The sequence below is a fragment of the Triticum urartu genome, chromosome 5A (assembly GCF_056163025.1).
Source record: "Triticum urartu cultivar PI428250 chromosome 5A, HENAU_Tu73, whole genome shotgun sequence".
Taxonomy (NCBI): domain Eukaryota; kingdom Viridiplantae; phylum Streptophyta; class Magnoliopsida; order Poales; family Poaceae; genus Triticum; species Triticum urartu.
In genome coordinates, this window is record NC_141877.1 from 302,392,144 (window position 1) to 302,416,239 (window position 24,096).

The 24,096-nt window shown below is 47.3% G+C and overlaps 1 protein-coding gene across 1 annotated transcript; it reads right to left on the reverse strand.

Moving 5' to 3' along the window:
• Window positions 1–1,950: 1,950 nt before the first annotated feature.
• Window positions 1,951–2,841, reverse strand: LOC125555898 (uncharacterized). Its single transcript, XM_048718704.2, has one exon. The coding sequence runs from the start codon at window positions 2,815–2,817 to the stop codon at window positions 2,146–2,148; it is 672 nt and encodes a 223-aa protein (XP_048574661.2). The 5' UTR covers window positions 2,818–2,841; the 3' UTR covers window positions 1,951–2,145.
• Between the last annotated feature and the right edge of the window lie 21,255 nt (window positions 2,842–24,096).

The following is a 24,096-nucleotide window of genomic DNA, read 5'->3' on the forward strand; positions in this document are numbered from 1 at the left end:
GGTCTCGCCGAACACTGCCTCATCGCACTCCTTGTAGGCGGCCGCAACCTCCACTGCCTTCTGGCGGTACCGCCAACGGGCGAGGCGTATCTTGCGGGCAGAGCAGTAGGAGTCAAGCAGCGCTGCCTCCCGGGACTGCTCCTCCCAGTCCTCCCGCCCCATGTCCATTTCATGGGCACGGGCATCGCTGATGGTCATGGTGCAATGCACCGGCGAGGGTAGCACGGAGGAGGTGGAGGGTGGCACCGACTCGTCATTGGTCGCGTCCTCCATTGGGGCGTCGTCGTCCTTCGGTTGCCTGCCTGCAAGCCAGTCGGCAGTAATGGCGGCCATCTCCTTCTGGTCCGACGTCATCCCATCCCAGAGAGCTTTGGCGGGGGAGGAATTTGTGGTGGGAATGGTGCGGAGAGGGATTAGAGGTGGATGACTGTGACTATGGCCGGGGCAATAGTTTATATAGCATTGATGGATGGCAGAGGGACGGACGGGTGGCGCCGGAGTAGCCGCCTCGGCAACCGCGTGTCATTAATGTGGGTGACAAACGGACGGACGTGCGGTCGTCGTGCCAATTTGAACACGGAGTAGTCGCCTGCACTGAGAAGCGACGCGGGCGGCGATCTCTCGGCCGATGCGCTGCTTCAATGCCAACCCCAATGGGCGGTCACGTCTGCTCTGGCCGGGCATGAATGCAGGCACTGACGCTCTGGAGCGGCACTGACCGTTTCTGACGGGAAGCACGCGTGGGTGAGGAAGGGTGTTTGGATGGGCCAGGTCGGTCAGAACCGAGCGTAGGTTGCGTCCAAGCGCTCACAAAGCCCCCCACGTTCCGATTTGTGGGAGAAAGTACATCTGCGCGGACCGATGCAAGATCGTGTTGGATGGCTTCCGCGGCCCAGACGGATGCGGGCGGTTTAAGGGTCGACGTTGAAATGCCCTTGCATGAGAATTATATATTTTACGAATTCTTCTGTAAAGCTTGATCATTTGTAGGATATAAAATGAACTAGTATACTTCTACATAAATCGTTTGTGTGTGCTCAGTCTCATAAAACAAATTACCCATGATCGTTTTCTTTCTTCCACGGAAAGAAAAAGGACCCTTTGGCTAGGGTTTCTCGTGCCTCCCACCAGTGCTGCCGACGGTCTACCTCGTCTTTTGTGGTCTTAGGGGGCATGGAGGTGTGGTGGATCCCGGCCCTTACCAGCGGGAGGGTTTCCTTTTTTCTTACTCCTTTGAGTTAGGGTTCATGTTCTGCTGAGAGGGGCGAGGCGGCGGCGGCTCTCAGAAAATGGAATAAGATTCTCCCCACCTTGTTCCGTCCAGGTGGTGTTTCTATCATCGTCAGAGGCGTGTGGAGTTTTGTCTCCGGTGGATCTCGTGGTATTTGGTCAGCGTTTGTCTTCGGTGGATCCACATAGATCTTGTCTTCGTTTGTCTTTGTTCGTGTGTCTACAGGTTGGATCCTTCGGATCTATACTTCACTTCATCGACGGCAGTTGATATTCTGGTGTGCTGGTTCTATGGAGTCTTAGCACGACAACTTTCCTACTATCTAATACAACAAGGTTTGCCCGGCTTCAATGAGGGAAGGGCGAAGACGGCAGCGGCTCGCTCCAGTGCTACTAGTCGTTGCTAGTGGACTACGAAACTAGATGTATTTTTTATTTCTAGTGTTCTTTGTACTACTTTGACGGTTGATAAATAGGTTGGAAGTTATCCTCACAAAAAATCTCATAAAAAAATTGTTGTATTTTGATGTCGACTAGGACAAACGCATAATGTTCTAACAAAATTATTGTATTTTACTTTTATGATGATCCATGCTTGGATCGGAAATTCTTGAGGTATGGTAACACGCCTCTATTTGACCCCTACATTCCTAGATTTGGAAAGCTCCCGTACACACTTCATTTCTTAACATTTTTGCTGGTCCGATGTTTTGGAGAAAGTTGCAAATCAAACATACCTTAATATTCTTTTTGGCCTCTTCGTCGTGATTAGTTGGCCGGTCGAGTGATTTCATCACCATGAGTGCACAACCACATCGAAAATCAAGAACAAAACCTAATTTACTCACTAATAATGAACGAACAACGGTAGCTAGGCTGCTAGTATAATTTAGATAGGGACGTATCATCAACAATTCACGGCGCAAGCATCATCATGCGGGTAAACTCGTTGAAGCAGACGAAGCCGTCGCCGTCGGTGTCGACGCCGCCGATCATGCGGCCGCAGTCCTCGACGGAACACCGCTCGTCGCCGAGGGAGGCCAACACGGCACGGAGCTCCTCGGCGGAGATCCTCCCGTCCCCGTCAGCGTCAAACACCGCAAATGTGTCCCTCAGCTCGCCCTCGTCCGCGGCCTCCGCGGCCACGATCCCATCAAGCGCGAGGCCGGCCTCCGCCTCGGCGAGCATCGCGGCCAGCTCCTCCTCTGTCGACACGACCGTACGCAGCGCCACCTCCAGCTCCAGCCGCGTCACGGCGACCAGGGCCGGTTTCTTGGTCGTCCCGGAGCCGGATGGTGCCGCCGGCCCCGAAGACGACGGCAGGACAGATCTCGGCGTTGTGACAGACTGGTCATCTGATGCCGACGACGACGCGGTGGAGGCGAAGGAGCCGCCGTTGCCGCTCCTTTTGGATCTCTTCTTCCCCTTGTTCTCCTTCTTGGACGTGGAGGAACCGAAGAACTTCATGGCTGTTCTAGGCTCGTACGTATCTCGCGAAAGAGTGGACAGGAGGAGGGAGAGAGGAAGGCGGGGATGGTGGCGGAGCTGCGGAAGAGTAGACGGCCGGGGGAGAATTATAAGGGTCATCGCAGACGCGGAGGAGGTGAGCTTCGACGAAGCTTCGCGCGGGAAAAACGTACTGGTTCGCCCGGGCCTACCTTTCCTGCGATTTATTCGGCTCCTCCGCTTTGAAGGCTTCTTTCATTCGTTTGCATGAAACCTACTTACCAATTTAGCCTAAATTTTAACAGTGTCATGAAGGTGAGAGGTGGACAAATCATGGAGGGTTTAATTAAATTTAGCCAGCCCTCTTCGTCGAAGATGACCAGATACATATCAAATGCGAAAACGAAGACACACTAATCATGCAAACTCTCCACTAAGTATTCAACGTAGATTTTCTTTTTAATTTTGAATGGCATCCAATCTTACGATAAGATTAATGGAGATTTTCACGTCGCCATTGCGTGGAAAGTGGCAACTAGGGTTTTTTTTGCTGCCGTCACCCGCTAGTGGGCATGGACTAACTCTTTGTGGCCACTCTATCAGCCTAGTGCAGCCATGCCAACCCCCTCCAGACATGGTAGTTCCGACCAACTTTGGCTTCCACATCTTCAATTCCGGACTAGGCGGCTATGGGATTGTTCAGCTTCGGGCCAGGGAGAGATCCCTGCTTGGCTTGCCGGTGCTGGTAGCAGCGGCGCCCGCAGGTGTCGCTTCCTTCTTGGAGGCGCTGTCAAGGCCTTCAGCCGTGTCCCTCTTCAAGCTCAGGGGAAACCCTAGGTCCGACTCCCCCGAACCGGATAGCGATGGTGTCCCGGCGTTGTCTTCCTTCTTGAAGGCGTTATCTTGCGAGCTTGCAGTGTCCCTGATTCTGGCTTGGTAGATGTTTGAATTCTTGTGTAGGTTCGGTATTGCCGCTTGGTTCGGGTTTGGTAGGTCTAGTTGTGATGTATCCTCCGTTCGGGCCGAGCATCTCCTTCTCTCTGTTCCGGGCATCATGTTCACGCCTGCCTGTGTCCGTGTCATATGTTGTACCCCCTTTGTACTCATTCTACTCCTTTTATCAATGAAAAGATACGCAAGCTTTACATATTCACGAAAAAAGTGTTGGTGGTCTAGCTGGTTGATGCATGGAGGTGCCACTCCTCTCGGCGTCAGGTGTCACGGTTGTCATTGCTGTACTCGGCCATCGTTATTGTCGTGGGCTGAGGTCAGACCTCGCAATGACATGAGAAGGCATTGTCACGCCACTAGATCTAGCCAAGGGGGTTAGTGCACAGTCATTGTTGACCGCCTCTACGCTAGACCTGATGTGAGTGACCCTTGCCTATTCACACATATGGGAGATGTGCAATATTCGTCTTTGCATGGGTGGTCGTTTGCGAGAGGATGGTATTATAGTTGTGGAGGAGCGTTGGCACAACAGCGAGGCTAACCAGCTACGCATATGTAATGCCTCTCGGTGCAAGACACATAAGGTTGGCTTCTCAGCCTTCATAGTGATAGCTCTAGGTGGTGGGCATGTTGACACCCTATCAGCTGGTGGTGGTTTGTTATCTCGGCTATGAGGACAGTGATGTGGTTTGTGTGGGAGACACTCGTGGTGTGGGAGTTGCAATCATGGTCGATCCTGCCGAGATATGGATGTCGTCCATAGCAACCCTCTCCCTAGTCTACCTCGCCTCCTAGTGGCCCTTGGTTTGGTGACAGTGCTTGGATTGGTTGCTCTATCGACCTTGCCGATGGTTGTCTTAGCTAGAGTTGTTACTACACCGATGGGCTATGTTGGGATGCATCTTGATAAGTGTGAGGTAGTGTGGCTGGTAGATTTTGAATTATAGGCGGTCGGTTCCTAGATTTGAACAACGTTGTTGATAATGGTGACTATGACACTCTATTGCTAATGATGGTTAGTTTTTGTTGGGCTCCCTAGCGTAGAAATTTGTAGCATGCAACAAAGTTTTCTACCTGGTGACTCCGGCTGTGTTGATATCTTTCTTTCTTTATTTTGAATATAATCCCACTTACCTTTTTTTAATCTTTTCTCAAAAAAAGAAAACTATTTCTGCTTGTTTGATCCAGGTTCGGTTATTCTCCTTGATGGATTCTATCTTAAAACATACGTAGTACATTGATAAAAAAATCATTTCTTTACATTGAGATGTACTCCCTCCGTCCCAAAATTCTTATCTTAGATTTCTCTAAATACGGATGTATCAAGTCACGTTTTAGTATTAGATACATCCGTATCTAGACAAATGTAAGACAACAATTTTGGAACTGAGGGAGTAAAAGAAGAAAAGTGAATTTCTAGTCACAGACCGCAAAATTGATGAGACCGTTAACTAGAATTATCATATTTTTAAAATTCCATCGCAGTAGTGAACGACTCCTAAAGCTTAATCCATGTATAGGTAAAGTTTACGTCTAAACAACTAAGAATCATCATATTGTTTTGATTTGGTTTTCGTAACCTAGATTTTGTAGTCTGAAGCTGACAACACAAAATATAGAGGTGATATCAAAACTGTTTTCTACTTTTCTTTTGGCGGGTAAACTAGCTAGGGACGGGAGAGTTTTCCTAGGGACACGTAGACCATGCAAAATCAGACTCTGATCAAGTTATGGGCGCACGTATGCCTTCGTACCATCAAGTCGGCACAGCATCTGTTTAGTACTCCTGGACGGAGGGGCGAGACGTGTGACGGGTTCGGTTGGCGGGGAAGGCGCAGCGAAACTTCCTCTGTTGGCGGGAGCGCCGACCCTGAATCCGGTCGAGTTGGTTCCTCAGGAAACTGGGAAGGAATTTCGGCCGGGCTACGTCGGAAGCGCCTCGAAAATAACGAAAGCAAAGTCCTATCGGCTTGTCTCCTCCGCCGCGTGTCTCCGTTTTAAAATAGATGACTCAATTTTATATTAATTTTATATTAAAATTAATATAAAATTGAGTCATTTATTTTGAAATGAAGGAAGTATATGCGTGTTTAGTTTACCGTGCATGTCATGCATGGTTCAAAATCGGTGCAGGTTTCAAAGGCAAGCCATACTGCTTTGTGTACAATACTTTTAATTTAGTGCAAAGCGTGAGATTAGTTAGCCTAGGTGCTGCGAACTGGTCTAGGTTCTTTGTGGTTGTACGTGTCCATCAAGATTGAAGTCTTAGACTTAACATTGATGCTCGCGGGTGTATGTTTGTGCATTTTTTTTGCGAATACGCAAGATGCGTATCTTTTCATTGATAGAAGAAGAGAACAAGCATAGGGTTACAACGCTTACAAGGTCATGTACGCACTAGGCATGGTGTATAAGCATAGGAGCACAACAGAAAGTGGGGTATGCTCAGCCCCACAACAAAACTAGAGACTAAGCGCCGGGATGATGTTTTGTAGTCCTGTGGCACCCGCCTTGGCCCAGAGGCGCGCCTCGTCCTTGATGGTGTCGGAGGTGATGGTGGTCGATGGCCTAGCTCCCTCAAAAATGCAAGCATTGCGGTGCTTCCATATCCACCACGCTGACAGGATTATGAGGGAGGATAGGCCCTTGCGCATGGATGCCGGCGCGAGGTCGAGAGAGAAGCTCCATCAGATCTAAAATGACGTGTCGGGGGCGGGAATGGCGATCGGCGCACGATCCCAACCGAGAATCTCATGCCAAACTTGGCGAGAGAAAGAGCAGCCAACAAGGAGGTGCTGCATGGTCTCCTCCTCCTGATCACAGAGAGCGCATGCATCTTCGTGTGGTAGTCCGCGGCGTGCTAGGCGCTCCGCGGTCCAGCAGCGGTCTTGCATGGCCAACCATAAGAAAAACTTAACGTGGAGAGGAGCCCAAGGTCGCCAAGTGAGCGGCCAATGTGGGTCTTCGCAAGCACCAATGAACAGAGCTTTGTAGCAGGAACTCGTAGTGTATGTAGTAGAAGAAGTCCAACGCCAACGCACCGAATCAGGCTCGATGGAGAGATGAGTGTGTCGCACCAGGCGCCAGAGCTCGACGTACTGCACCATGGCCGCCGGCCCAAGCGCGCCTCGAATGTCCTGCACCCAGGAGCGCAGGTGCAGGCCGTCTCGTACGCAACGCTCCTTCCGCATACGCCTAGGGACGAGAGCGAAGACGAGTGGGGCAATCTCGGCCGCTGACCTGCCATCAATCCAGTGGTCGGTCCAAAACCTGCAAGTATCTCCAGCACCAAGCTGCCAAGTCGTGGAGGCCCTGAAATTGCACTCCAACTTTGACAAGTGTTCGGCCACTCCGATCCAATGCACCGACGGCCACATCGCCACGATCGCCCCGGAGATGCAGTGCCCCGTTGCTCGCTTCCCTATCACCTACCTCGGGTTTCCCCTCTTAGTCCGTAAGGCCTCATCGACGAGCTTGCAGCCGATCATCGACAAACTAGGACGCAAGCTTTCCACATGGCGGGCATCTGTGCTTTCCAAAGGAGACCGCCTATCCCTTGTGCGCCATGTCCTAAGTGTCATCCCCACACACTTCCTCACCGCCATCACCTTCAACAACGCTGCCATCAAGAAAGTGAACCGGATCATCCGAGGATTCCTCTGGGCAGGATCCGACAAGGCCAATGGTGGGTAGTGCCCTATCAACTGGCAGCGTGTTTGCCGGCCCATCTCCCTCGGTGGCCTTGCATCCGAGATATCCATCGTATAGGCATCTCTCTCTGTGTTCGTTGGCTATGGCTGCAACGAACTGATACTTCTCGCCCTTGGATCCACCTGCACATACCCCATGACGCGGACGTGTGTGCATTCATAGTGCTAAATGTGTTGATTGTACCGCGTTAAGAAGAAGTTAGCCTAGGTGCTTTCTTTGTCGGTGTAGTCATCATCCAACTGCGGCTAAACCAAGGCACACTCTCAAACTGGACGACCTAGCATGGCACGCTAAAACAAAGATTCAAACAGGAAGACGACACATTTTTTTTCTGTAAAACCGTACGCTAGCCCTTGATATATTTTTTTCTCTTGCTCCTGCCAGTGTTTTGGAACCGAAAGATCATAAGGATGTTCCGTGTTATAGTAGGGCCGATGAGGGAAATGAAGGTCATGCGGGCCAACCAAAACCTTTGGCAAAGGTGGGGCGTACTCGTAAGCAAAAACAATACGACATATCTGTTGTGCATAGGTTCAAAGTTAAATTTTGAGTTGCGAGAGGCATCTTTTGGAATAGAAGAGATCTTCTGGACTTGGCTAAATTAAAATTCTTAGAGGAAACGGCTAGGGAACAAAAGTTGGATTTTATCGCTTTGTTAGAAACCGATAGGTCAAACTTTACTTCTCAATTTTTGGTCACTATTTCGGGTGGTTTGGCTGCTTCCCGCCTTGAGGGAGATCTCAAGGGATCTTACTTGCGGTGAACACGGCATCACTTGAGGTAAGAAAGATGGCGTCGGGTGATTATGCTGTCAAATTTCATGTGCGTTCCAAAGTTGACAGCTTCGACTGGGCCATGGTTGTCGTCTATGGAGCGGCTCAACCAGAGTTCAAATCGGAATTCCTTTCGGAATTAGTTTGTATTTGTGGAGTGGGAGGGGATTTTAATATTATTCATAGGAGGGAGGAGAAAAATAATGATAACTCTGATGGTCGCTAACCATTTATGTTCAATGCAATTATTGAGAATCTGGACCTGAGAGAGGTAGCTCTCACAGGTAGACAATATACTTGGGCAAACAATCTCGAGGTTCCAAAGTATAAAAATTGGACTGTGTTTTGGCTTGTGTGGAGTGGGAACAAAAAATTCCCTCTAGTAACGGTGCATGCGCTACAAAGGGGATTGTCTGACCATACTCCTCTACTCGTTGACTCGGGTGAGGCGGCTCGTGGGGAACAAGATGGTCTTCTCTTTCGAACTATCGTGGTTTGAAAGAGAAGAATTTCTAGAGTTGACCGCAACAAAATGGGCTAAAGAAAATAGAGGGGTTTCTAATATTGAGCGATGGCAGTATAAAACCAGGCATCTTAGACAATTCTTGCGGATTAGGCTAAGAATGATAGTGGGATCTACAACTTGAAAAAGAAAGCATTCTTCAACTTATTAATAAGCTTGACATCAAAGCTGAAGCGACACCCCTCCTTGTGGCAAAATGTGCGACCAAGCGAGAAGAAGAGGAGGGTCTAAGTTATTGAGAGAGGGACAGATTAAATGGGCCTAGAGTGCTAAAGTAAAAGGTGTCAAGGAGGAAGACAATAGCACTCTGTTTTTTCATCTACTGCGAATGAAAAACATAGAAATAAAAGAATTATCCAACTTGAGCAAAATGAGGGTACAATTGTAGGTCAAGAGAACCTGAAGTTGTACATCTCCGATTTTTATAAGAAGCTCTTCGGTGCCCGAGTATCAAATGTTGTGTCGATGAATGAGGGCCCAATGGGGGATATTCTGAAGTTGATGTGTTGACCACTCCCTTTACAGATAAGGAGATGTATGAGGTTATTTTACACAAGAATAATAATAAGGCACCTGTCTCAGATGGGTTCCCCGTGGAATTTTATAGGGGCGATGCTGGGGAACAGTTAAGTGGGTCTAATGCCTATGTTTCAGATTTGTTTAGTGGTGAGCTTCAGTTGTTTAAACTCAATTTTGGAACTAGTAATTACTTTATTGCCTAAGAAGGAAGAGGTGGTGAGAATGAGCAGTTCACCCCTATTTTCTTACTCAATGTTAGCTTCAAGATTTTTACCAAAGTGGGTACAAATCAACTAACCAAGCTTGCTCACGCAGCGATTCTCCCTAATCAAACTGCTTTCATGCCAGGAGGTCATATACTGGAGGGTGTAGTCGTTCTACATGAAATTCATCCGGTGAAACTTTACGCAGTTATCTTTAAAATGGACTTCGAGAAGGCATGCCATAAGGTTAACTGCTCCTGTTTGAAGTAGCATTGCATATGAAAGGTTTTGATCCGGCTTGGAGGCAGCAGGTCAAGACTTTTGTCGGGGGGTAGTGTAGGGATTGAAGTTAATGGTGATATTGGACCTTTTTCCGACCTAAAAAGGGTTGAGGGAGGGTTTTTCAATATTGTGGCTAATATGTTGGCAGTCGAGAGCTTCGCCTTTGGATGTGCCAGCAGCATAGGGCGGCCGGGCCAGTTCTCATTGGTAGAGCCAAGGACAACAATCGGGTAGGTGGTTTAATCCTGCATCTAGTGGGTGTGGGGGGTTTCCATTCTACAATATGTTGATGGCACGATCATCTTCATGGATCGTGGTACGGAGAAAAGGCATATCCAACACCGACCCTCAAACCACCCCCAACCATCCGGACCGCGTGGTCCGGACGTGTTTTGCCATCCAACACGGTCTTGTATCAATCCGCATGCCACTCCAGATGTTTTTTAATGCAAACCAGAGACAAAGTGTGGGGGTGATGTCGCTTGAACTACGTCGTATTTTCCCAAAGAGGAAGGGATGATGCAACACAACTACGGTAGGTATTTCCCTCAATTATGCAACCAAGGTATCAATCCAATAGGAGAACCAAGCAACACTATGTAAACGGTACCTGCACACAAAGAACAAATACTTGCAACCTGACACTTATGAGGGGTTGTCAATCCCTCTTACGGGTAATGGCGTAGGAAATTGTCAAGCTGAAGGGATAAAAATTGTGTATATTAGATAAAATAGATCTCGAATAAAAGATGCAAATAAAATACTTTTGGGTTTTTGGAATAATAGATCTGAAAATAAAAGCAAATAAAAATATATCTCAAAGGCAAATAATAGATCAGAAAGCAAATATGATAAAGAATAGACCCGGGGGCCATAGATTTCACTAGTGGCTTCTCTCGAGAAATAAAACATGGTGGGTAAACAAATTACTGTTGGGCAATTGATAGAACCTCAAATAATTATGACGATGTCCAGGCAATGACCTATATATAGGCATCACGTCCAAGATTAGCAGATCGACTCCTGCCTGCATCTACTACTATTACTCCACACATCGACTGCTATCCATCATGCATCTAGTGTATTAAGTTCATGGAAAAACGGAGTAATGCAATAAGAACGATGACATGATGTAGACAATATCTATTCATGTAGGAATAGACCCCATATTGTTATCCTTCATGGCAACGATCAATATGTGTCTTGCTGCCCCTTCTGTTAGTGGGAAAGAACATGTCACCACCGAACCCATCACAAAGCACCTCTTCCCATGGCAAGAGAAATCGATCTAGTCGGCCTAACTAAACCAAAGATTCGAAGAAGAAATACGAGGCTATAAATAATCATGCATATAAGAGATCAAAATTAAAATAACTTTCATCGGTAAAATAGATCTGATATAAACTCAAAGTTCATCGGATCCCAACAAACACACCGCAAAAAAGAGTTACATCAAATAGATCTCCAAGAGACAATTGTATTGAGAATCAAAAGAGAGAGAGGAAGCCATCTAGCTACTATCTACAAACCCATAGGTCTACAATGAACAACTCACGCATAATCCAAGAGGCACCAATGAGGATGATGAACCCCTCCGTGATGGTGTCTAGATTGGATGTCGTGGTTCTAGAACTTGCGGCGGCTGGAATTGTGTTTCATTGACTCCCCTAGGGTTTTTGGAATATTTGGGTATTTATAGGGCGAAGAAGCAGTGCGAGAGGCCACCGAGGTGGGCACAACCCACCAGGGCGTGCCCAGGTGGGTTGTGCCCCCCTCGGGGCACCCCTTTGGTACTTCTTTGGCCCATGTTGTTCCTTCTGGTACAGAAAAAAATCTCCAAAAAGTTTCGCTGCGTTTGAACTCCGTTTGGGATTGATTTTTTGTGATGTAAAAAACAAGCAAAAAACAACAACTGACACTGGGCACTAGGTCAATAGGTTAGTCCCAAAAAATGATATAAAGTTGCTATAAAATGATTGTAAAACATCTAAGAATGATAATATAACATCATGGAACAATAAAAAATTATAGATACGTTGGAGACGTATCAGGAGGGCTTTGAGGGTGTCCGGATCACTACCGCGCCTGCTCCTGACTACCCTGGCCCACCAAAAAACCACCCGCCTCTCCCACGCTTTCCAACAAATGCCCACGCCTCTTGTCGCGCTGCATTCATGCTGGCCCAAAGCATGCAACGTCCGACATTGGTGCCGCTTGACGTGACCGGATGTGAGGGCGGCGCTAACTGACACAACCTCTCGAGCCTCGCCGCTTCAATGTGGACGTTGCGTCCCGAGAAACCAACTCCGACCCCTGCGCCGCATTAAAGTGGGCTGACCTCCCATTCACATGTTATGGTCGTGGCTATTTAAATCGCGTGCCGGCGATGTACATCCACACCTCCTCCTCTCTGAGACACTCCTCCTCTTCGAGCCCCTCCTCCTCTCCGAACCCCCAAAACTCCAGAGGTAATGCCGAAGTCGTGGTTCTCTGTGTTGGCAAGCAGAGGCGGTGGCAGTTCTTCACATTGGGCAGATCTTGGCACCGCCGCCCTCGCTTCTTGGGCCCCTAGGCATCCACGATGGTCGTCTCCTCCAGAAACTAGGAGATCATGTTCTCCTCCAGTGATGAGAAGGGCTAGACATTGCAGTAGCAACTGGAGCAGCGGCCCCGCCTCCTCGTGGAGGTCGCTCTGATGGACGAAGAATTCGTTCGTTAGATGGAGATCTGTTGGGTTTCGTAGTAATTTCAAAATTTTTCCTACGCACACGCAAGATCATGGTGATGCATAGCAACGAGAGGGGGAGAGTGTGATCTACGTACCCTTGTAGATCGACAACGGAAGCGTTAACTTGGTTGATGTATTCGTACATCTCCACGGCCCGACCGATCAAGCACCGAAACTACGGCACCTCCGAGTTTTAGCACACGTTCAGCTCGATGACGATCCCCGGACTCCGATCCAGCAAAGTTTCGGGGAAGAGTTCCGTCAGCACGACGGCGTGGTGACGATCTTGATGTACTACCGTCGCAGGGCTTCGCCTGAGCACCGCTACAATATTATCGAGGACTATGGTGGAAGGGGGCACCGCACACGGCTAAGAATATGATCACGTGGATCAACTTGTGTCTCTAGGGGTGCCCCATGCCTCCGTATATAAAGGCTCAAAGGGGGGAGCTGGACGGCCAAGAGGTGGCGCGCCAGGAGGAGTCCTACTCCTTCCGGGAGTAGGACTCCCCCCTTTCCTAGTTGGAATAGGATTCGCGGAGGGGGGGAAAGAGGAGAGAGAGGAGGAAGGGGGGCCGGCCCCCTCTCCTTGTCCTATTCGGACCAAAGGGGGGAGGGGCGCGCGGCCCATCTCTGGCCACCTCTCCTCTTTTCCACTAAGGCCCACTAAGGCCCATATACCTCCCGGGGGGTTCCGGTAACCTCCCGGTACTCCGGTAAAATCCCGATTTCACCCGGAACACTTCCGATATCCAAACATAGGCTTCCAATATATCAATATTTATGTCTCGACCATTTCGAGACTCCTCGTCATGTCCGTGATCACATCCGGGACTCCGAACAACCTTCGGTACATCAAAATGCATAAACTCATAATATAACTGTCATCGTAACCTTAAGCGTGCGGACCCTACGGGTTCGAGAACAATGTAGACATGACCGAGACACGTCTCCAGTCAATAACCAATAGCGGAACCTAGATGCTCATATTGGCTCCTACATATTCTACGAAGATCTTTTATCGGTCAGACCGCATTACAACATACGTTGTTCCCTTTGTCACCGGTATGTCACTTGCCCGAGATTCGATCGTCGGTATCCCATACCTAGTTCAATCTCGTTACCGGCAAGTCTCTTTACTCGTTCCGTAATACATCATCCTGCAACTAACTCATTAGTTGCAATGCTTGCAAGGCTTCAGTGATGTGCATTACCGAGAGGGCCCAGAGATACCTCTCCGACAATCGGAGTGACAAACCCTAATCTCGAAATACGCCAACCCAACATGTACCTTTGGAGACACCTGTAGAGCACCTTTATAATCACCCAGTTACGTTGTGATGTTTGGTAGCACACAAAGTGTTCCTCCGGCAAACGGGAGTTGCATAATCTCATAGTCATAGGAACATGTATAAGTCATGAAGAAAGCAATAGCAACATACTAAACGATCGGGTGCTAAGCTAATGGAATGCGTCATGTCAATCAGATCATTCAACTAATGATGTGATCCCGTTAATCAAATGACAACTCTTTGTCCATGGTTAGGAAACATAACCATCTTTGATTAACGAGCTAGTCAAGTAGAGGCATACTAGTGACACTCTGTTTGTCTATGTATTCACACATGTATTATGTTTCCGGTTAATACAATTCTAGCATGAATAATAAACTTTTATCATGATATAAGGAAATAAATAATAACTTTATTATTGCCTCTAGGGCATATTTCCTTCAGTCTCCCACTTGCACTAGAGTCAATAATCTAGATTATACTGGAATGATTCTAACACCCATGGAGCCTTGGTGCTGATCATGTTTTGCTCGTGGAAGAGGCTTAGTCAATGGGTCTGCTACATTTAGATCCGTATGTATCTTGCAAATCTCTATGTCTCCCACCTGGACTAGATCCCGGATGGAATTGAAGCGTCTTTTGATGTGCTTGGTTCTTTTGTGAAATCTGGATTCCTTCGACAAGGCAATTGCACCAGTATTGTCACAAAAGATTTTCATTGGACCCGATGCACTAGGTATGACACCTAGATCGGATATGAACTCCTTCATCCAGACTCCTTCGTTTGCTACTTCCGAAGCAGCTATGTACTCCGCTTCACATGTAGATCCCGCCACGACGCTTTGTTTAGAACTGCACCAACTGACAGCTCCACCGTTTAATGTAAACACGTATCCGGTTTGCGATTTAGAATCGTCCGGATCAATGTCAAAGCTTGCATCTACGTAACCGTTTACGATGAGCTCTTTGTCACCTCCATACACGAGAAACATATCCTTAGTCCTTTTAAGGTACTTCAGGATGTTCTTGACTGCTGTCCAGTGATCCACTCCTGGATTACTTTGGTACCTCCCTGCTAGACTTATAGCAAGGCACACATCAGGTCTGGTACACAGCATTGCATACATGAGAGAGCCTATGGCTGAAGCATTGGGAACATCTTTCATTTTCTCTCTATCTTCTGCTGTGGTCGGGCATTGAGTCTGACTCAACTTCACACCTTGTAACACAGGCAAGAACCCTTTCTTTGCTTGATCCATTTTGAACTTCTTCAAAACTTTGTCAAGGTATGTGCTTTGTGAAAGTCCAATTAAGCGTCTTGATCTATCTCTATAGATCTTAATGCCTAATATGTAAGCAGCTTCACCGAGGTCTTTCATTGAAAAACTCTTATTCAAGTATCCCTTTATGCTATCCAGAAATTCTATATCATTTCCAATCAGCAATATGTCATCCACATATAATATCAGGAATGCTATAGAGCTCCCACTCACTTTCTTGTAAATACAGGCTTCTCCGAAAGTCTGTATAAAACCAAATGCTTTGATCACACTATCAAAGCGTTTATTCCAACTCCAAGAGGCTTGCACCAGTCCATAAATGGATCGCTGGAGCTTGCACACTTTGTTAGCTCCCTTTGGATCGACAAAACCCTCTGGTTGCATCATATACAACTCTTCTTCCAGAAATCCATTCAGGAATGCAGTTTTGACATCCATTTGCCAAATTTCATAATCATAAAATGCGGCAATTGTTAACATGATTCAGACAGACTTAAGCATCGCTACGGGAGAGAAGGTCTCATCATAGTCAATCCCTTGAACTTGCCGAAACCCTTTTGCGACAAGTCGAGCTTTGTAGACAGTAATATTACCGTCGGCGTCAGTCTTCTTCTTGAAGATCCATTTATTCTCAATTGCTTGCCGATCATTGGGTAAGTCAACCAAAGTCCACACTTTGTTCTCATACATGGATCCCATCTCAGATTTCATGGCTTCAAGCCATTTTGCGGAATCTGGGCTCACCATCGCTTCTTCATAGTTCATAGGTGCATCATGATCTAGTAGCATGACTTCCAGAACAGGATTACCGTACCACTCTGGCGCGGATCTCACTCTGGTTGATCTACGAGGTTCAGTAGTATCTTGTCCTAAAGTTTCATGATCATCATCATTAGCTTCCTCACTAATTGGTGTAGGTGTCACAGAAACAGTTTTCTGTGATTCACTACTTTCCAATAAGGGAGCAGGTACAGTTACCTCGTCAAGTTCTACTTTCCTCCCACTCATTCTTTCAAGAGAAACTCATTCTCCAGAAAGTTTCCGAACTTAGCAACAAAAGTCTTGCCTTCGGATCTGTGATAGAAGGTGTATCCAATAGTCTACTTTGGATATCCTATGAAGACACATTTCTCCGATTTGGATTCGAGCTTATCAGGTTGAAGCTTTTTCACATAAGCATCGCAGCCCCAAACTTTCAGAAACGACAACTTTGGTTTCTTGCCAAACCATAGTTCATAAGGCGTCGTCTCAACGGATTTTGATGGTGCCCTATTTAATGTGAATGCGGCTGTCTCCAAAGCATAACCCCAAAACGATAGCAGTAAATCAGTAAGAGACATCATAGATCGCACCATATCTAGTAAAGTACGATTATGACGTTCGGACACACCATTACGCTGTGGTGTTCCGGGTGGCGTGAGTTGCGAAACTATTCCGCATTGTTTCAAATGTACACCAAACTCGCAACTCAAATATTCTCCTCCACGATCAGATCGTAGAAACTTTATTTTCTTGTTACGATGATTTTCAACTTCACTCTGAAATTCTTTGAACTTTTCAAACGTTTCAGACTTATGTTTCATTAAGTAGATATACCCATATCTGCTTAAGTCATCTGTGAAGGTGAGAAAATAACGATATCCGCCACGCGCCGCAATATTCATTGGACCACATACATCTGTATGTATGATTTCCAACAAATCTGTTGCTCTCTCCATAGTACCGGAGAACAGCGTTTTAGTCATCTTGCCCATGAGGCACGGTTCGCAAGTACCAAGTGATTCATAATCAAGTGGTTCCAAAAGTCCATCAGTATGGAGTTTCTTCATGCGCTTTACACCGATATGACCTAAACGGCAGTGCCACAAATAAGTTGCACTATCATTATCAACTCTGCATCTTTTGGCTTCAACATTATGAATATGTGTGTTACTACTATCGAGATTCAATAAAAATAGACCACTCTTCTAGGGTGCATGACCATAAAAGATATTACTCATATAAATAGAACAACCATTATTCTCTGATTTAAATGAATAACCGTCTCGCATCAAACAAGATCCAGATATAATGTTCATGCTTAACGCTGGCACCAAATAACAATTATTTAGGTCTAATATTAATCCCGAAGGTAGATGTAGAGGTAGCGTGCCGACCGCGATCACATCGACTTTGGAACCGTTTCCCACACGCATCGTCACCTCGTCCTTAGCCTATCTTCGCTTAATCCGTAGTCCCTGTTTTGAGTTGCAAATATTAGCAACAGAACCAGTATCAAATACCCAGGTGCTACTGTGAGCATTAGTAAGGTACACATCAATAACATGTATATCACATATACCTTTGTTCACCTTGCCATCCTTCTTATCCGCCAAATATTTGGGGCAGTTCCGCTTCTAGTGACCAGTCTGCTTGCAGTAGAAGCACTCAGTTTCAGGCTTAGGTCCAGACTTGGGTTTCTTCTCTTGAGCAGCAACTTGCTTGCTATTCTTCTTGAAGTTCCCCTTCTTCTTCCCTTTGCCCTTTTTCTTGAAACTAGTGGTCTTGTTGACCATCAACACTTGATGCTCTTTCTTGATTTCTACCTCCGCAGCTTTCAGCATTGCGAAGAGCTCGGGAATAGTCTTATTCATCCCTTGCATATTATAGTTCATCACGAAGCTCTTGTAGCTTGGTGGAAGTGATTGGAGAATTCTGTCAATGACGCTATCATCCGGAAGATTAACTCCCAGTTGAATCAAGTGATTACAATACCCAGACATCTTGAGTATATGCTCACTGACAGAACTGTTCTCCTCCATCTTGCAGCTATAGAACTTATTGGAGACTTCATATCTCTCAATCCGGGCATTTGCTTGAAATATTAACTTCAACTTCTGGAACATCTCATATGCCCCATGACGTTCAAAACGTCGTTGAAGTCCCGGTTCTAAGCCGTAAAGCATGGCACATTGAACTATCGAGTAGTCATCAGCTTTACTCTGCCAGACGTTCATAACATCTGGTGTTGCTCCAGCAGCAGGCCTGGCACCCAGCGGTGCTTCCAGGACGTAATTCTTCTGTGCAGCAATGAGGATAATCCTCAAGTTATGGACCCAGTTCGTGTAATTGCTACCATCATCTTTCAACTTTGCTTTCTCGAGGAACGCATTAAAATTCAACGGAACAATAGCACGGGCCATCTATCTACAATCAAACATACATAAGCAAGATACTATCAGGTACTAAGTTCATGATAAATTTAGGTTCAATTAATCATATTACTTAAAGAACTCCCACTTAGATAGACATCCCTCTAATCCTCTAAGTGATTACGTGATCCAAGTCAACTAAACCATGTCCGATCATCACGTGAGATGGAGTAGTTTCATTGGTGAACATCACTATGTTGATCATATCTACTATATGATTCACGCTCGACCTTTCGGTCTCCGTGTTCCGAGGCCATATCTGTATATGCTTGGCTCGTCAAGTATAACCTGAGTATTCCGCGTGTGCAACTGTTTTGCACCCGTTGTATTTGAACGTAGAGCCTATCACACCCGATCATCACGTGGTGTCTCAGCACGAAGAACTTTTGCAATGGTGCATACTCAGGGAGAACACTTCTTGATAATTAGTGAGAGATCATCTTATAATGCTACCGTCAATCAAAGCAAGATAAGATGCATAAAAGATAAACATCACATGCAATCAATATAAGTGATATGATATGGCCATCATCATCTTGTGCTTGTGATCTCCATCCTCGAAGCACCGTCGTGATCACCATCGTCACCGGCGCGACACCTTGATCTCCATCGTAGCATCGTTGTCGTCTCGCCAATCTTATGCTTCCACGACTATCGCTACCGCTTAGTGATAAAGTAAAGCATTACAGCGTGATTGCATTGCATACAATAAAGCGACAACCATATGGCTCTTGCCAGTTGCTGATAACTCGGTTACAAAACATGATCATCTCATACAATAAAATTTAGCATCATGTCTTGACCATATCACATCACAACATGCCCTGCAAAAACAAGTTAGACGTCCTCTACTTTGTTGTTGCAAGTTTTACGTGGCTGCTACGGGCTTAAGCAAGAACCAATCTTACCTACGCATCAAAACCACAACGATAGTTTGTCAAGTTGGTGCTGTTTTAACCTTCGCAAGGACCGGGCGTAGCCACACTCGGTTCAACTAAAGTTGGAGAAACTGTCACCCGCTAGCCACCTTTGTGCAAAGCATGTCGGGAGAACCGGTCTCGCGTAAGCGTACGCGCAATGTCGGTCCGGGCCGCTTCGTCCAACAATACCGCCGAACCAAAGTATGACATGCTGGTAAGCAGTATGACTAATATCACCCACAACTCACTTGTGTTCTACTCGTGCATATAACATCAACACATGAAACCTGGGCTCGGATGCCACTGTTGGGTTTCGTAGTAATTTCACAAATTTTCCTACGCACACGCAAGATCATGGTGATGCATAGCAACGAGAGGGGGAGAGTGTGATATACGTACCCTTGTAGATCGACAACGGAAGCGTTAACTTGGTTGATGTAGTCGTACGTCTCCACGGCCCGACCGATCAAGCACCGAAACTATGGCACCTCCGAGTTCTAGCACACGTTCAGCTCGATGACGATCCCCGGACTCCAATCCAGCAAAGTGTCGGGGAAGAGTTCCGTCAGCACGACGGCGTGGTGATAATCTTGATGTACTACCGTCGCAGGGCTTCGCCTGAGCACCGCTACAATATTATCGAGGACTATGGTGGAAGGGGGCACCGCACACGGCTAAGAATATGATCACATGGATCAACTTGTGTCTCTAGGGGTGCCCGTGCCTCCGTATATAAAGGCTCAAAGGGGGGGGGGCTGGCCGGCCAAGAGGTGGCGCGCCAGGAGGAGTCCTACTCCTTCCGGGAGTAGGACTCCCCCCCTTTCCTAGTTGGAATAGGATTCGCGGAGGGGGGAAAAGAGGAGAGAGAGGAGGAAGGGGGGCCGGCCCCCTCTCCTTGTCCTATTCAGACCAAATGGGGGAGGGGCATGCGGCCCATCTCTGGCCACCTCTCCTCTCTTCCACTAAGGCCCACTAAGGCCCATATACCTCCCGGGGGTTCCGGTAACCTCCTGGTACTCCGGTAAAATCCCGATTTCGCCCGGAACACTTCCGATATCCAAACATAGGCTTACAATATATCAATCTTTATGTCTCGACCATTTCGAGACTCCTCGTCATGTCCGTGATCACATCCGGGACTCCGAACAACCTTCGGTACATCAAAATGCACAAACTCATAATATAACTGTCATCGTAACCTTAAGCGTGTGGACCCTGTGGGTTCGAGAACAATGTAGACATGACCGAGACACGTCTCTGGTCAATAACCAATAGCGGAACCTGGATGCTCATATTGGCTCCTACATATTCTACGAAGATCTTTTATCGGTCAGACCGCATAACAACATACGTTGTTACCTTTGTCACCGGTATGTCACTTGCCCGAGATTCGATCGTCGGTATCCCATACCTAGTTCAATCTTGTTACCGGCAAGTCTCTTTACTCATTCCGTAATACATCATCCCGCAACTAACTCATTAGTTGCAATGCTTGCAAGGCTTCAGTGATGTGCATTACCGAGAGGGCCCAGAGATACGTCTCCGACAATCGGAGTGACAAATCCTAATCTCGAAATACGCCAACCCAACATGTACCTTTGGAGACACCTGTAGAGCACCTTTATAATCACCCAGTTACGTTGTGACGTTTGGTAGCACACAAATTGTTCCTCCGGCAAACGGGAGTTGCATAATCTCATAGTCATAGGAACATGTATAAGTCATGAAGAAAGCAATAGCAACATACTAAACGATCGGGTGCTAAGCTAATGGAATGCGTCATGTCAATCAGATCATTCAACTAATGATGTGATCCCGTTAATCAAATGACAACTCTTTGTCCATGGTTAGGAAACATAACCATCTTTGATTAACGAGCTAGTCAAGTAGAGGCATACTAGTGACACTCTGTTTGTCTATGTATTCACACATGTATTATGTTTCCGGTTAATACAATTCTAGCATGAATAATAAACTTTTATCATGATATAAGGAAATAAATAATAACTTTATTATTGCCTTTAGGGCATATTTCCTTCAAGATCATGATGGAGTTTTTGCTCTGTGACATAAGCCCGACGCCACCATCACCAGCGCGAGTGAAGGAGGAGTCGGTGTCGCCCCAGCGCCACCGCGTGAAGCACGGGCCGCAGACCCCACTTAGGCTGGTCAAGGAGGAACCAATGTCGCCCTCATGCAAGCACAAGATCTAGATTGGGCGCCGCATCAAAGAGGATCCGGCATCGCCCCTGCACAACCCAGGCATCCAGATCGGAGGAGCGTCAAGGACGAGCACATGGCTGCCGGCGCACAACCGGTATGCCCGCATTGACGGACCCACATCGTCGCCCCGGCGCAACCGCCGCCGCATCAAGGAGGAATTGTCGCCCGCCATCATGAAGGCACGGGGCCGCATCCTCCACTACCTCGGAGGCGGCGGTGTCGGCGGTCCCTCGAGCTCGAGGGTCATCATTTCCAAGGAGGAGCAAGAGGCGAGGCAGCATACATGGTACGACCGGTGCAATGCCGCCCGCTGCTCTATGTCCGCGAAGTCCAACTAGCGCCTAAATGGGTCCGCAACAACCCATACCTCGCCTCGGCATGAGTCCTTGACCGCTCCATCACCACCACGGAGACGACCGCCAGGCGCCGCCGCCACCTTGATGGTGAGCATGCCAGGATCAGTGAGGAGTGGTTGCTTAGTGACTGCTCTGCCAATGCCGGCATGGGCAAGGCTGCCACCAGGGCATCGCTAGTGCCGCTAGCATTGGACGTGGTGACCCTCAGCACCGTGCAGCAGGAGATGGAGCGGCTCCTCCACAAGCGGCAAGCAACCGTTAGATAAGGCTGTTGCGGTCCTCCAATGCCCTTCTGCCACTAGAGGAACATCAATGATGACGATGGCAAGGACACCGATGACAGCGTGGCATGGTAGGGCAGCCATGCGAACGAGGTGGTCGTCCGTTGTAGGGTTTATGTTTTTTTATTTTTTAGTTAAAATGGTCGAAATATCAACCTTTTATGTAAATTACGATTCGAGCTTAAGTAAATTTTGTCTTATTAGCATGAGTTTCAGCTGGTATGTTTAAACTCGCTTTGAATTATATGCAGGTCACATTGTATGGCTGGCTCCCGCATCTGTGTTCGTGGACTAGTCCCCACTCTGTCTGTGGATGTATGCGGGAGCAAATTTGTGACCAGCATTGGAAATTCCCTAAGGCCACAAATATGAAAATAATTTGTGCCTTTTCAAACAACTTTTCATCCTTAAAATTAATTTTCATAAAAGTGAACTTTTCTTCTTTGGACGTGCGAAAGAGGAATTCGTGAAATTGGTAAACTTCCTTTTAGTTACCCTTGGGATACCGATTCATCACCGCAAGTTAACAAATAAAGAATGGAAATTGAAGATAGTTTTGAAAAGAAACTTAGTTGTTGGAAAGGCTAAGTTAATGTCCTATGGAGGTCGGCAGGTACTCATGAATTCGGTGCTCTCGAGTCTTCCTATGTTCATGCTTTCATTCTTTGAAGTAACCATAGGGCGCGGCAAAGACTAGATTTCTATATGACCCACTTTTTGGCAAAGTGGTGAGAATAAGGCCAAGTACCGCCTAGCGAGGTGGGTATTTTGTACCACCCTAAAGACCAAGAGGTATAGGTATCAAAATTAAATTATTGACATCACAAATAAATGTCCGCTTAGTAAATAGCTATATTCACTCTCCTCCAAGGAGGACGGAGTGTGGATACAGTCGTGGTGTAGCAAGTATCTGTCATGACCCAGATCCCAAGTCACACCGATCTAGCATGTAACACATCATATTACTTTGCGGCCTCACGCACGGTAACCCACGGCTGCCGCCTTTACTTGGGCCGGTACAGTTTGCGCCTTTTGGCTCATGTATATGATAGTGTCGCTGTTGGGGAATGCAGTATTTCAAAAAATTTACCTACAATCACGCAAGATCTATCTAGGAGATGCATAGCAACGAGAGGGGAGATTGTGTCTACGTACCCTCGTAGACCGAAAGCGGAAGCATTTAGTAACGCGGGTGATGTAGTCGAACGTCTTCGCGATCCAACCCATCCAAGTACCGAACGTACAACACCTCCGCGATCTGCACACATTCGGATCGATGACATCCCTCGAACTCTTGATCCAGTTGAGGCCGAGGGAGAGTTCCGTCAGCACAATGGCGTGGTGATGGTGATGATGAAGTTACCGACGCAGGGCTTCGCCTAAGCACTACAACAATATGACTGAGGTGTGCAACTGTGGAGGGGGGCACCGCACACGGCTAAAAGATCAACTTGTGTCTTTGGGGTGCCCCCTGCCTCCGTATATAAAGGAGGGAGAGGGAGAGGCAGCCGGCCCTAGGGGCGCGCCAAGGTGTGGAGTCCTACTAGGACTCCCTAGTCCGAGTAGGATTCCACCTCCCACACGGAGTAGGAAAGGGGGAAGGGAGAAGGAAAAGGAAAAGGGGGGCGGCCCCCTTCTCCTAGTCCTAATCGGCCTCCTGCCCAAGGGGGGCGCACCAGATCCTTGTGGGCTGGTGTGCTTCTCTCTTATGGCCCATAAGGCCCATAACTTCTCCCGGGGGGTTCTGGTAACCTCCCGGTACTCCGGAAAAATGCCTGAACCACTCGGAACCATTCTGATGTCCAAATGCAACCTTCCAATATATGAATCTTTACCTCTCGACCATTTCGAGACTCCTCATCATGTTCGTGATCTCATCCGAGACTCTGAACAAACTTCGGTACATCAAATTACATAACTCATAATACAAATCGTCATCGAACGTTAAGCGTGCGGATCCTACGGGTTCGAGAACTATGTAGACATGACCGAGACACATCTCTGGTCAATAACCAATAGCGGAACCTAGATGCTCATATTGGTTCCTACATATTCTATGAAGATCTTTATCGGTCAAACCGCATAACAACATACGTTGTTCCCTTTGTCACCGGTATGTTACTTGACCGAGATTCGATCATCGGTATCATCATACCTAGTTCAATCTCGTTACCGACAAGTCTCTTT

Excerpts from the sequence above, each read along its gene's own strand:
- LOC125555898 (XM_048718704.2), bottom strand. The coding sequence starts at position 2,817 with ATGACCCTTATAATTCTCCCCCGGCCGTCTACTCTTCCGCAGCTCCGC.